We start from the raw sequence: 14896 nt of genomic DNA, 5'->3' as shown, positions 1-14896 counted from the left end.
ACACACACACATACACACACACATGTACAACATGCTTCATTCAGTTTCCATCTGCCAAATCCACTCACAAGGCATTGGTTGGCCCAAAGGCTATAGAAAAAGTGACTTGCCCAAAGTGCCATGCAGTGGAACTGAACCTGAAACAATATAGTTGGGAAGCAAGCTTCTTACCACACAGCCACACCTGTGCCTCATCATTATCATCGTCGTCATCATGAAACATCCGCTTTCCATGCTGGGTTTGACGGTTTGATTGAGAACTAGCAGGCCAGAAGACTGTATCAGGCTCCAATCTGATTTGGCAAGGTTTCTACAGCTGAATGCCCTTCCTAATGCCAACCACTCTAAGAGTGTAGTGGGTGTTTTTTACGTGCCACCAGCACAGGAATCAGTCATTCGCACTGGCATTGGCCACACTTGAATGGTGCTCTTCATGTGCCACTGGCACAAATGCCAGGGAGGTAGCACTGGCATCAGCCGCAACTACAATTTCACTCAGTTCAACAGATCTTCACAAGCATGGCATATTGGCCAATGATTGAAGGGTGCTTTTAAATGGGCCAGTTATTGCTTAGCAATATAAGAATATAACCATTCTAATTCTCTTTTAGAATGAGGAATTTTTATTACTAATTGATAATTTATGTATGTATGTATGTGTGTATGCATATACAGATAGAGAGAGAGAGAGAGAGAGAGAGAGAGAGAGAGAGAGAGAAAGAGAGGAGGATCAAAGTTAGAGATGCCCAGCTATTTTGTACAGTTTTAATCCTCACTTGATATTTTGAATTAAACATCTGCCGCTCAGCTCATACATTTCCAGTTGCTGTTAATCTTTGTACACTTTCTGCCTGTTTCTCTGATAATTATCAACATACTTTACCATAAATAATCTGTCTTTTGCACATGAAAATAAAAGAAAAAAAAACTCCTGTTTCTAATAGAAGCATTTGTCCTTGACACTCAACTCTTACCATAATATTTTGTATAAGCTGTTTCAATTTTTGTTGTTTCAAGTGAATTCATCAAATATTTAAAACTGGCATGAATTTTGTTCAAGCATATGACAGCTGGGTACATGTTATTGACAAGTGTCATGGAGGATGAAACATGCCTAATGTACCCATGAATTACTGTTGTGACAAAGATCATCTCACTTTGATATATCCTTCTTTTATCTTTTATTTGTTTCAGTCATAAGACTGCGGCCATGCTGGTGCACCACCTAGAAAGGTTTCAGTTAAACAAATTGAGCCCAGGACTTGTTCTTTTTATTATTTTTAAAGCCTGGTACTTATTTTGTTGATATCTTTTGCCAAACTGCTCAGTTACAAGGATGTAAACACACCAACGCTGGTTGTCAAGCAGTAGTGGAGGACAAACACAGACACACACACATAGATATGTATGTGTGTATAGGTATATATATATATGTGTATATATATATATATATATATATATATATATATATATATATATATATATATATATATATATATATATATATATATATATACATATATATATATATATATATATATATATATGATGAGCTTCTTTCAGTTTCCATTCACTAAATCCACTCACAAGGCTTTGGTCAGCCCAAGGCTACTAGAAGACTCTTGCTCAAAGTATCACGCGGTGGGACTGACCCCAGAACCATGTGGTTGGGAAGCAAGCTTCTTACCACACACACACACACATATATATATGTAATATAAACATATATACATAAGCATAAGCATACACACACATATATACATTCATACATGTATGTGTGTGTGTATGTTTGTATGTATGTATGTATGTATGTATGCAATCGGCAGTAGTGACAGTGACTCAAGACCCGAGTGTTTCGTGCATACCACTTATCAAACACGCACATACACCCAAACGCGCGCACGTATTTGTGTGTGTGTGTGTGTGTGTGTGTGTGTGTGTGTGTGTGTGTGTACGCGCGTGTGTATAGTAGTGCGAGCGCATAAAATTTTATCTATTCAAATCCACTAAAGAAAGTAGACAGCATGAAATCTTACCAAGAAGGCATTTCTTTGCTTTCATCTCTTCTATCTTTTCAGATACAGGCCTGTCCACCGAGATTTCCCTGATATCAGGCATTTTTGTTGAGCTAATTTCTGTCACCAGCAAGTGCTCTCAAATGTTTACGTTGGTATCCAAGGTACGCTTCATTGGCAACACTTAAATAACAGTAAGGGAAGTAACTGAAAGAAATCAAGTCCCTTAACTTTGTTGAATTTTCACATTTAATTCTGACTGTGTAATTACGTACGTACATACAGACTAAAGATAAAGAAAACACAATGACTATGTGAAAGAACAACAAACGGTGTATTTGGTTGACCCTCTAGAAAAAAGGGAAGAAGTCTTTTTTAACATTTCGAGCCAAAGAAAGAATAAATTAAGAGAGAGAGACGTGTCTGAGATAAACGGTCGAGGTATAGTATGCATACATACAGCTTATATACACAAGCATGCTCATTCACCACTCAATTTTGTTTCTCATAACTTTCAGAAAATGGACATATTTTAATGAATTTTCTACGAATACCTTTCAGATGATGTACATACCAATTATAAGGGAATTTGTTGTGAAATAATTTTACAGAGGAAGTAGGGACGATTCGGATAATTAACACGAGTCGATTTTGTTCCCTCATAAATTTCTGAAAAATAATTGTGGGGCAAAATGGGTAATTTCTGATTTTATGTTTATTTTGTTTTTATTTTTTCTAAACCATTACATTGCAATTATTTCACTTCTTTGGGAGTAAAAATTGGTCGGTATAGTCATTGTTGACGAAATTGAGAAAGTTTGGACCGGTCAGTTGACAAGTACTTTCTTTCAAGAAATTTTTCTACTTTGACCCGACCGTAATTGAAGTTGCTAATAAACTTTCTGGATAGTTTTTTGGTGTTTAACAATCAATATTCTTTTCTCTGTCAATTTTATTTTTCACCATAATGTCGATAATTTTCAATTTTCAAAAAATGACGTCTAAATTGGGGCAAAATGAGTAATGACTAATTTCAATAATTTCTTCCCTTGAATTGTATAATGTGTGGGTGTATTGGGAAGAGAGTCGCTGCAGCAAATTGTAAAGAAGCTATAGAGAATATTTCATGTTGCATATTTGGATTTAGTCGGGTTTCGTTAATTTCATATTGTGCCATTTTTCCATTTTTTCCTTTTTCATTTGATCTAGATTAAAAAGAAAATTTTGATGCATTTCTGATGTCAAAGAATGGATATTGAAGTACAGCATTTGTTGCTGTTTTTTTTCTTTTCTTTTCTTATTAATAGTTCGATTGCTATGATTTGAGGATATTTATCATCATTTTGCTAACTTATTTACTTTATTCATCAAGTTACAGCAAAAAGCAGCCTAGCATTCAAATAGAGATTGAAGCCATCTTTCTTGCCAGTTCTTTGACCCCCATGCTGGTACCAGTTTTTGTCCTTTGAGACAAAGAACTCCTTCACTGAAGCTTCCACCTTCACTTGGTTCATGAAGCTTCAACCTCCTCTTGGTTGATAAAGTGTCACGAGCGCAGAAAGTGAGCCATGGCTTATTATTTGTTCCGATCCATGGATCACTTCGTACGCATGTGGTGCCTCAGCCATGAGGAAGTGAAAGCGTCAATGAAGGAGTTCTTCACCTTGAAGGACAAGAACTGGTATCAGCATAGAATCAAAGAACTGGCAGAAAGCTGGCTTCAGACAGTGCAACACAATGGCCTCTACTTTGAGTGCTAGGCTGCTTTTGTTGCAACTTGACGAATAAAGCAAAAAATTGCCAAAATATCGCAAAACACAATACATACATACATACATACATTCATGAGATATGTAACACACTGCCTAAACACCAATCTTGAGAGATTAAGCTTCTCAAAACCAGAAAGCAGAAAGCTAATTCGAAGACTACAGATCTTTAGATGGTGGTGTTCTCAGGTTGAAGCCATCTAATGATGACTCTGTTCAGAAGGCTGTAATATCATATGATAAAGGAGTACAGTACAAAGGATTCATGTAACAAACTGCAACTTCAAATACCTTTACCATCGGTCTCAAATATATGCAGATTGAATAATAATGGAAAGAGTTTAATGAAAGGACCATTTTCATCTTCTGCGTAACCTTATGTGCTCGCTGCCGCAGGTGTACAAGAGATAGCTAGGTCATGTCTTTGCTCTCCTGTGTCTCAATGCGAAAGAGGAACTGCCAGGGCTTAGTGTCCAAACCTTAACATTGCTTGTGTCATTTAGTGGCGAGCTGTTTTAAACAGCTGCCGTCAAGGGAGGTAACTGCGCCTACAGATCCAATCCATCACTGGAACTGTAAAAATCTGTAAAACTTCCCAGAAGTTTATCATCTAATATAATAAACGCGAAAACTAATTTCTGTGTGTCAGTGTCTCACACTTAGACCCCTTCTCTCACTATTCAATGACACGCCTACAATTCCTCATGATGGAGTGAGAGTAATAGTAGGCATAGATACGGTGAGGGTGGTGGCGAAGGCAGACAGAGAGGGAGAGAAAGAGAGACAAAGAAATTTAAGGAGAGTTGATGATGTTTTATTAAAAGTAGTGTTGATGGTGGCAGTGGGAATAATAATAAGAGTGAGAGAAAGTGTGGGTCTGTGAGAAAAAGAGGGAGATGATGTACAACTTTGTTTAGCCATGTCTCTTTGACAGAAATACCTGTTGCCAGGAATTGAAACCTAACACCAGATGAAATAGTGCTAAGCATTTCACCCAGTGTGCTAACGTTTCTACCAGTTCGCTGCCTTAACCATCAGTAGCATGTTCTTTTCTACTCTAGGCACAAGGCCACTGAACACTATCATTTTTGCTTTATTTTTTGCTTTCTTTAATACACACACACGCACACGCACACACATTCATATATAAAATATACTTTAATTGAAATTAAGTTTCCCCAAAATTAAACATATCTATTATAATAAATGTGAATGTCACTGTGTCATACTTTTTCAACTTTAATAAATCCTTTCTACTGGAAGCACGAGGCCTCAAATTTTGGGGGAAGGGATTAATTTGATTACATCAACCCCAGTACATAACTGGTACTAATTTTATCGACCCCGAATGGATGAAAGGCAAAGTCGACCTCGGCGGAATTCGAACTTAAAACCTAACACCAGATGAAATACTGCTAAGCATTTCGCCCAGCATGCTAACGTTTCTGCCAGCTCACTGCCTTAACCATCAGTAGCACATTCTTTTCTACTCTAGGCACAAGGCCCAAAATTTTTGGGGAGGGAGCCAAGATGAAAGGCAAAGTTGAACTCAGAATGTAAAAACAGATGAAATACCGCTAAGCATTTTGCCCGGCGTGCTAAAGTTTCTGCCAACTTGCTACTTTCTTAATATAATGTAATAGTATAATATAATATAATATAAATGTGAATGTTAGTGTGTCACACTTTTTCAACTTTACTCCTAGAGGCTGTAGCCCAACATATACCATTTTGGAATCAGGCTAACTCCATAAGTAAATTAAAAACATTCCGGGCCGAATCTTGACCTGCAATCCTGAAATTTTGGATTCCTATGTTTTCATTACTGCGATTGTTTTTTGGCGATTTTTTTTACATGATTTTTTGCAACGAATACGATCATCATTGGGATATGACTCTGGCAGTAGCAATTACAACAAGTTCTTTAAAACAAGTCAGAGGTCTGTTTGCGGATCTTCTCATTCAGAGTCAGTTGCTTAAAAGCTACTAACTAGCTTAAATATATATGAGCATGTTTAGATATGCAACTATCATCATCATCGTTTAACGTCCGCTTTCCATGCTAGCATGGGTTGGACGATTTGACTGAGGACTGGTGAAACCGGATGGCAACACCAGGCTCCATTCTAATTTGGCAGAGTTTCTACAGCTGGATGCCCTTCCTAACGCCAACCACTCAGAGAGTGTAGTGGGTGCTTTTACGTGTCACCCGCACGAAGGCCAGTCAGGCGGTACTGGCAATGGCCATGCTCGAAATGGTGTCTTTTATGTGCCACCCGCACAAAAGCCAGTCGAGGGGCACTGGCAACGATCTCTCTCGAAAACCCTATGAAGGCCAGTCAGGCGGCACTGGCAACGGTCACGCTCAAAATGGTGCATCTTATTTGCCACCCGCACAAGAGCCTGTCCAGGAGCACTGGCAACGATCTCACTTGGCTTGCCGGGTCTTCTCACGCACAGCACATATATATCGTCGTCGTCGTTTAACGTCCGCTTTCCATGCTAGCATGGGTTGGACGATTTGACTGAGGACTGGTGAAACCAGATGGCTACACCAGGCTCCAATCTGATTTGGCAGTGTTTCCACAGCTGGATGCCCTTCCTAACGCCAACCACTCAGAGAGTGTAGTGGGTGCTTTTACGTGTCACCCGCACGAAGGCCAGTCAGGCGGTACTGGCAACGGCCACGCTCATCTCGCTCGAGAAACCTCATGTGTCACCCGCACAAGAGCCAGTCCAGGGGCACCAGCAACGATCTCGCTCGAAAATCCTACAACAACCCCACACAAGAGCCAGTTCAGGGGCACCGGCAACGATCTCGCTCGAAGAAATTTCATGTGTCGCCCGCACAAGAGCCAGCCCAGGGGCACCGGCAACGATCCCGCTCGAAAGATTTCATGTGTTGCCCTCACATGAGCCAATCCAGGGGCACTGGCAACGATCCCGTCCCGCTCAAAACATTTCATGTGTCACCCGCACAAGAGCCAGTCCAGGGGCACTGGCAACAATCTCGCTCGAAAGATTTCATGTGTCGCCCGCACATGAGCCAGTCCAGGGGCACCGGCAACGATCTCGTTCAAAAAACCTCATGTGTCACCCGCACAGGAGCCGGCCCAGGGGCACCGGCAACGATCTCGCTCGAAAGATTTCATGTGCCGCCCGCACATGAGCCAGTCCAGGGGCACTGGCAACGATCCCGCTCAAAACATTTCATGTGTCTCCCGCACATGAGCCAGTCCAGGGGCACTGGCAACGATCCCGCTCGAAACATTTCATGTGTCACCCGCACAAGAGCCAGTCCGGGGGCACTGGCAACGATCCCGCTCGAAAGATATCATGTGTCGCCCGCACATGAGCCAGTCCGGGGGCACCGGCAACGATCTCGCTCGAAAAAACTCATGTGTCACCCGCACAAGAGCCGGCCCAGGGGCACCGGCAACGATCTCGCTCGAAAGATTTCATGTGTCGCCCGCACATGAGCCAGTCATGGGGCACTGGCATCGATCCCGCTCGAAAGATTTCATGTGTCGCCCGCACATGAGCCAGTCCAGGGGCACTGGCAACGATCCCGCTCGAAACATTTCATGTGTCTCCCGCACAAGAGCCATTCCGGGGGCACTGGCAACGATCCCGCTCGAAAGATTTCATGTGTCGCCCGCACATGAGCCAGTCCAGGGGCACTGGCAACGATCCCGCTTGAGAATACATACATACAACAAAACATACAAATCTGCACATATACGTACGTACATTCATACATACAAAAATACTGTTGTTGATGTTGAAATTCCAATGAAGGAGCCTTGGATCTAGGTTAGAAACTATATTGGCAAGAAATCTCGAAATGAAACTGAACAATGACACACACACACACGCACACATACATAATGGCCATCCACTCGTCACTGAGGAAAACCATTACTGTTATTTAGGAATATTGTGCACTCAAGACTACCTTATACTTTACACTTGCAGCTCCATTGGTGACTAATGAGCCCTGCTTTTGACAAAATACATGACTGCAATCATTGCAGATTAAGCTTTCCCTATTAATTACACTAACAGTGCGTTTTTGAGCAGCACGCTTAAATTCTTGATGAAGAATACGTACATACATACATACATACATATGTGTGTGTGTGTGAGAATTTTGGTTTCTCTAGTTTGTTTTTCTTTTCCTTTTTATTAGCAACAGAATCATTAAACTTTTTGTTGCCACTCTTTTACTCTTTTACTTGTTTCAGTCATTTGACTGTGGCCATGCTGGAGCACTGCCTTTAGTCGAGCAAATCGACCCCAGGACTTATTCTTTGTAAGCCTAGTACTTATTCTATTGGTCTCCTTTGCCGAACTGCCAAGTTACAGGGACATAAACACACCAGCATCGGTTGTCAAGCGATGTTGGGGGACAAACACAGACACACACACACACACATATATATATATATATATATACATATATACGACAGGTTTCTTTCAGTTTCCGTCTACCAAATCCACTCACAAGGCTTTGGTCGGCCCAAGGCTACAGTAGAAGACACTTGCCCAAGGTGCCACACAGTGGGAATGAACCAGGAACCATGTGGTTGGTAAGCAAGCTACTTACCACACAGCCACTCCTGCGCCTATACAAAAGCCATATCTTGTGCAAAGTATGTGCACACTGAATACTTACTTGTATTAAATGTAAATTTGAAATGGAAAACTTGGAATTAATTACTGTATTATTTTAGGCAATTAACACTATGTGCGCTCATTAATTCCTTTCATACGCTAGTTGCACCCGCACATAGCTTACAGTGAACAGTGACACCCTCTGTAATCGGCACTGATTTTTGTGACTTCGCCACCCTAGAGGATGACAATGGTAATGGTGATGGCAGCGGTGATGATGATAAGGAGGACGACGATGGTGGTGGTGGCCGTGATAATGATGGTGGTGGCGATGATGATGGTTATGGCAGTGATAGTAGTGATGGTGGTAGTGGTAGTGATAACCATGACAATGATGGTGGTGGTTATATTGATGACAAGGACGTTGGTGGAGGTAACGATGAATTAGAAGACAGATAACATCGTTTCATTTAGTCTCACAGTTTATCAGTCTTGACCTTATTTTGTTTAACTTTTATCAGTTAGATAGAATGCCCTTGCCTTTGTTGTCCTGTACAGACCTTTTTTACTCTTTTTTTTTACTATTTTCTTTTCGTCTGTTCAACTTAGTTTAAATGTTTTTCACAATCTTAAAGTATAAGATTACAACTTTGAAGTTTCTCGAACAACTATTACTTTAATAAATTACGTAATAAAGTATATTTATAATAAAGACCTACGAAATTTCGAGAACGTATTAAAACTCCTTACTCATTAAAAATGATAAATACCTAAGCATGAAATACATCTTTTATATTCAAATAAAATATCGATTTCAAATTTTGGCACAAGGCCAGCAAGTTCGGGGGAGGGGTAAGTTGATTACACTGATCTCAGTGCTCAACCAGTACTTATTTTACTGACCCCGAAAGGATCAAAGGCAAAAATCGACCTCAACAGAATTTGAACATAAAGTCAGACGAAATACCCCAGAGCATTCTGCCAAGTTCGCCGTATTTTTAAATAAAATATTATTGCATATTTAAGATATGCCAGACCAAAAGTATTAGGATGCAGTGGCTATAATTAAGCAAGGGTTGAAATAACAGGTTATTTCCTCATTTTAATTATTTGAGCCATCAATAAATTTTTTTTTTTATTGCTTACAAAATCAAAAAACAGCGCAGCATCTATGACTATTGCAGACATTTTTCACCCTCAGCATTGTTGAAGCATGAAAAGATATGAGCTACTTGGATTGGACATCGCATTTTACAAAAATTCTCGAAATTCAACAACACTACTTCTCGTGTACCTATGTCACCTTTTCTCTTTGTGGATCTTTTAACGTTCATTTTACTTATGATTTTTTTTTTGTGTGTGGATGGGGGGGGGGTTATTCTGTGTACTATGCATACACTTTTAGGTATCATTGCTGTCTTTCTTTACTTGATTTATTGCAGCATTTTTCTTGACCTATTGCTGCTTTCTATCTCCACTTTTGCTCTTTTCCGATGAGTTGTGTGTGTGTGTATGTGTGTGTGTGTATGCGTGCGTGCGTTCATGTATAGATAGATAGATACATGAAGTGTATTCCAAAAGGTTTGAAACTTATTTTAGGAGAGACAATTATAACTGTCCTGGATTGTTGCAATATTAGTTTATCGTTACTATACATCTAATAAGCTGACCTGTCCACTTTTTTAAAATTCTACATTGAAGGAGACCGCTGTGGTAGGCACTTTGAAGACACCCTGTTAAACACTGCTTGTTACAGCTGATTAGTTTGCAGAATGCAGTCGGGACGAGAAGGAAATTTGGAAGCTTGCTACGCGGTAAAGTTTTGTGCTAAATTGGGCAAAAACATTACAGAAACTTATATATAAAAAACCTCCAGGCCGCTTATGGATTAACTTTTTTGCGCTGAGCATCTGTCCTTCGCTGGCACGAGAAGTTCAAGGTCTGTAGAGAGGAAGTAAGAGACGATGAGAGGTGTGGGAGAGAAAGGAGTAACATCCACCCCTAGGGGTCAGCCACACTTAAGTGGCAATATACTACACTTTATCGTGCAGTTACTGTTAATACTTCATTTAGAGAATTAACATTGCTTGTTTTCACCTTTTCAATATCAGTGAAGAATTTCACTGGAAAAGAAGATATAAGGTTTGCCAGGTTTTTGTCTCTCTCACCAAGGTCATCAGCTGTCGAACGCCGACGAAGGGAAATAACCCTGAAATCCGGATACGTTCGTGCTGCTGACCGAGGTGAGAGGGATAACTTCCCTTGGCAAACAGGACACAGTCGTGTGTCGATAAGCCAGCTGGAGGAGATGTCCTCCTGGGGCTAAAAGCAACAGTAACATCCACCCCTAGGGGTCAGCCACACTTAAGTGGCAATATACTACACTTTATCGTGCAGTTACTGTTAATACTTCATTTAGAGAATTAACATTGCTTGTTTTCACCTTTTCAATATCAGTGAAGAATTTCACTGGAAAAGAAGATATAAGGTTTGCCAGGTTTTTGTCTCTCTCACCAAGGTCATCAGCTGTCGAACGCCGACGAAGGGAAATAACCCTGAAATCCGGATACGTTCGTGCTGCTGACCGAGGTGAGAGGGATAACTTCCCTTGGCAAACAGGACACAGTCGTGTGTCGATAAGCCAGCTGGAGGAGATGTCCTCCTGGGGCTAAAAGCAACAGTAACATCCACCCCTAGGGGTCAGCCACACTTAAGTGGCAATATACTACACTTTATCGTGCAGTTACTGTTAATACTTCATTTAGAGAATTAACATTGCTTGTTTTCACCTTTTCAATATCAGTGAAGAATTTCACTGGAAAAGAAGATATAAGGTTTGCCAGGTTTTTGTCTCTCTCACCAAGGTCATCAGCTGTCGAACGCCGACGAAGGGAAATAACCCTGAAATCCGGATACGTTCGTGCTGCTGACCGAGGTGAGAGGGATAACTTCCCTTGGCAAACAGGACACAGTCGTGTGTCGATAAGCCAGCTGGAGGAGATGTCCTCCTGGGGCTAAAAGCAACAGTAACATCCACCCCTAGGGGTCAGCCACACTTAAGTGGCAATATACTACACTTTATCGTGCAGTTACTGTTAATACTTCATTTAGAGAATTAACATATATATATATATATATATATATATATATATATATATAATCATAAATATATATGGATTGACAGTAACCCTATATATTTATGATTATAAATTTTTTACCGAAGAAGGTTTTTCATACTGAGCTACCCGGCAGAATTGTTAATTATTAATTTTATTACTAATTGATGATTCCCTGCCCTGCATATCTATATATATATATATATATATATATATATATATATATATATATATATATATATATATATATATATATATATACAGGGGTTGGACAAAATAATGGAAACGTCTTAAAATTTCAAACAAACTTTCAAATATAATCATAGAATTATTTTATCTCCGACAAAAATCATCTTTCCAAGGACAGTTTCTTTTTAACTCTGATGAAGGGACTTGTATGTCCCGAAATATTGGATACATATACGACCAAAGATTACCAGGTAACTTACTTTTAGTTTACGTTACCTCATCTTAAAATCTATTTGCATTGTTTGGCCTTTTAAATCTTTCAACGGTATATGTATTTCAGTTTATGAAATCTACCATCATCATTTTTTAAAATAAGATCTGAGAGGCTGGGGAACTTGTCCCATTTTGAAAGGAATTAGTTTACTGATATTTTGATAGTGATGGAAAAGAAACAATAAAGACTTGTGCACGACAGAGAAAATCATATGTCTAAAGCTATTAGGTGCAAATTCATTGACCTGATCGATTTCCTTATAACAGGAGTCGCTGCATAAAAGCGAATGTAAATGCACTCGGTTAGCAACTTCAGTAACAGTGTCCCAAACTAATCAAGTAGAAACAGCATAGTTATTTAACCACATAATAGCGAATGTGAATGCACTTGCTTAACGGCCACGGTAAAAAAGCTTCACAATTAATCTCGTAGAAGCAACCTAATTTTTTGAAACCACAGCTGGTGTTGATATGCATAATTACATAAGAATACTGAATTCATTTGTTAAAACTATCATGCAAACCCAGAAAAGATAACTACACCTCTCATTCCATGATGTTGAAAAATCATAAATGCATTTACATAACAATGTCCCTTCCCTTTAGCAAGAAGTCAGGTGTAGGGTTAAAACTAGAGTTGTTATCAGTTATCCCTCTCTCCCCTTCCTATCTCTCTGTATATATATATATTACACACACACACACACACACACACACACACATATATATATTAAAAAGCAGCAGAAATATTACAAAACCTGTTACTCAGAGTTTCACTTTCCCGTTCATCGGACAGTTTTGTTTGTATGTATATATATGTATATATACATATATATAATGAGAAAGAGAGATGCGCGCATATGTGTATGTATGCATGCGTGTATGTGCATGTGTACACTCGCATGAGTATGTGTATGCATATATGTCTGAATATACAAGCAAAAAAGCTCAATAATAATGTGAAGTATATTTGCCACTTAAATGCGGCTAAACCCTAAGGGTGAACGTTACTGTTGCTTTTAGCTCCAGGAGAAAATCTCCAGCTGGCTATTGACACACAGATGTGTCCTGTCGGTATTTGCAAAGGGAAGTCGTGCAGTTACTGTTTATACCTCATTCAGAGATTTAACAATAATAATAATGTTTTCTTTATTAAACACTAAAGATTCACAAAAACATTGAGGACGGTACAGGACAATACAATGTAGGGTTACATAAAAAGCGTGTAAAAAGTTTTTAAAAAATAGTAACAATATAAAATTATAACAATGAATAATTTCCCCAAAGGAGGAAACAGAGGAATTCCCACAAAACCACGGTTGCCCTGACATGTGCCCTTTCACGCACCTTTTCACTAAGTTGCTGGGAGACAGCACTTCCCTCTCCACCCTCAGATTCCTTTTCAAGTGAAACTGGAAAAGTTGATGAGGACTTACTCTTTTACTTGTTTCAGTCATTTGACTGCGGCCATGCTGGAGCACCGCCTTTAGTCGAGCAAATCGACCCCAGGACTTATTCTTTGTAAGCCTAGTACTTATTCTATCGGTCTCTTTTGCCGAACCGCTAAGTTACGGGGGACGTAAACACACCAGCATCGGTTGTCAAGAGATGTTGGGGGGGGGGGACAAACACAGACACACAAACATATATATACATATATACGACGGGCTTCTTTCAGTTTCCGTCTACTCGGCCCGAGGCTACAGTAGAAGACACTTGCCCAAAGTGCCACACAGTGGGACTGAACCCGGAACCATGTGGTTGGTAAGCAAGCTACTTACCACACAGCTACTCCTACTTAAAAATTTAAATTACAAATTTTGTTTTTGTTGCTTTTGTTCTCAGCAATGGGCCACCCTTGAGCGAAACGAAATGTGTTTATGAGTAGAAAATATTGCAAAAATCAAAACATGCCGTCAGAGTGACAAAGAAGCGAGGAAGGCACCAGGTGTTGATGTGATGTGCTAGAAACAACAGCTAAATCTCCCTTAAATCACACACCTTTACGTCTGAAAATATTTTCAGAATTATTTTTCCTTTTTACCGAAAAGGCTTCTCCTATCTTTAAAAAGTGCTTAGTGCTAAAAAGTTGTCCAACATCGGTCCGGAGAGAGGGAGAGGGGAGCGGAAAGGCGAAAATAAATCATAAATTTTCAAAAATTATTTTTCATAAAACTCTTCCCTCCCTCATTTACGTAGGCCGGGGAAATGAGAGAAAAAAAATGAAAAAAAAATCAGTCAAAACTGAGAAAATCGAACTTATGTGGGCATCGTGATCCGAAATTCCAGCGAAATTTAAATGAAATTTACAATGTGCGACTTCCCAGTGTTATATAGATACACACAGCTAATATTATGATTTAAGTATTGTTTCCGTCACCTTTGTCTTTCAACTTTCGTGATCAGTAAAATAAAGTACTCAAGTACTGATATCGATGGTGTTGACTAAACCCTTCTACTCAAAATTATTAGTCCTGGCCCTAAATCAAAAGCAATTATAAATTGTACATCAACAGTTAATATTTCAAATATACAGTGATGTAAAAAGTAGTTTAGTGAAGTTTGTATGCTGTGGGTAGATAAGAGTCCTTGCATCACGAGCGAAGGGCTTTGCTCTCGTCCAGGCTTTGGGCTACATGCTACTTTAAAAAGATAATTCTTAAGGGCGAGGATACCATTTTCTTATTAAATACATTAGAACCGACCAGCAAGTAGCACGCGTGGGCGTGCACGAACACACCACACACACATACACATACCTATCACTTGCAAAATTTTGATTTTGGGGTTTTTTTTTAACACAATACACTAAAAAAAACATTGCGCTATTTTCATTAGATTGATTTGGCAACCCCGTTCAGAATATACTAATTTGATTTACATAAAGATTCATCTCTTAAGGCCACAGTTTGTTTAGACC

The 14896-nt window shown here is 39.5% G+C and overlaps 1 protein-coding gene across 3 annotated transcripts in view; it reads right to left on the bottom strand.

Annotated features, from left to right (window-relative positions):
* The window catches only part of LOC106881933 (outer dynein arm-docking complex subunit 3), a 58879-nt gene that overhangs the window by 40755 nt on the left and 3228 nt on the right, over positions 1-14896 (bottom strand). For 2 of the 3 annotated variants that reach the window (XM_089357041.1, XM_089357043.1), the window contains exon 1: positions 2037-2205. The exons of the other annotated variant lie outside the window; for it this stretch is intronic. In XM_089357041.1, the coding sequence (XP_089213167.1) occupies positions 2037-2118 (82 nt within the window). In that variant the 5' untranslated portion in view covers positions 2119-2205. Of the gene's footprint in view, positions 1-2036; positions 2206-14896 lie in introns of those variants that run through there. 3 annotated transcript variants of the gene reach the window in all.

The sequence above is a fragment of the Octopus bimaculoides genome, chromosome 1 (assembly GCF_046866305.1).
Source record: "Octopus bimaculoides isolate indiv1 chromosome 1, ASM4686630v1, whole genome shotgun sequence".
Taxonomy (NCBI): Eukaryota; Metazoa; Mollusca; class Cephalopoda; order Octopoda; family Octopodidae; genus Octopus; species Octopus bimaculoides.
The sequence above is the reverse complement of the archived record's forward strand: the minus strand, read 5'-3'. Positions and strand labels throughout refer to the sequence as shown.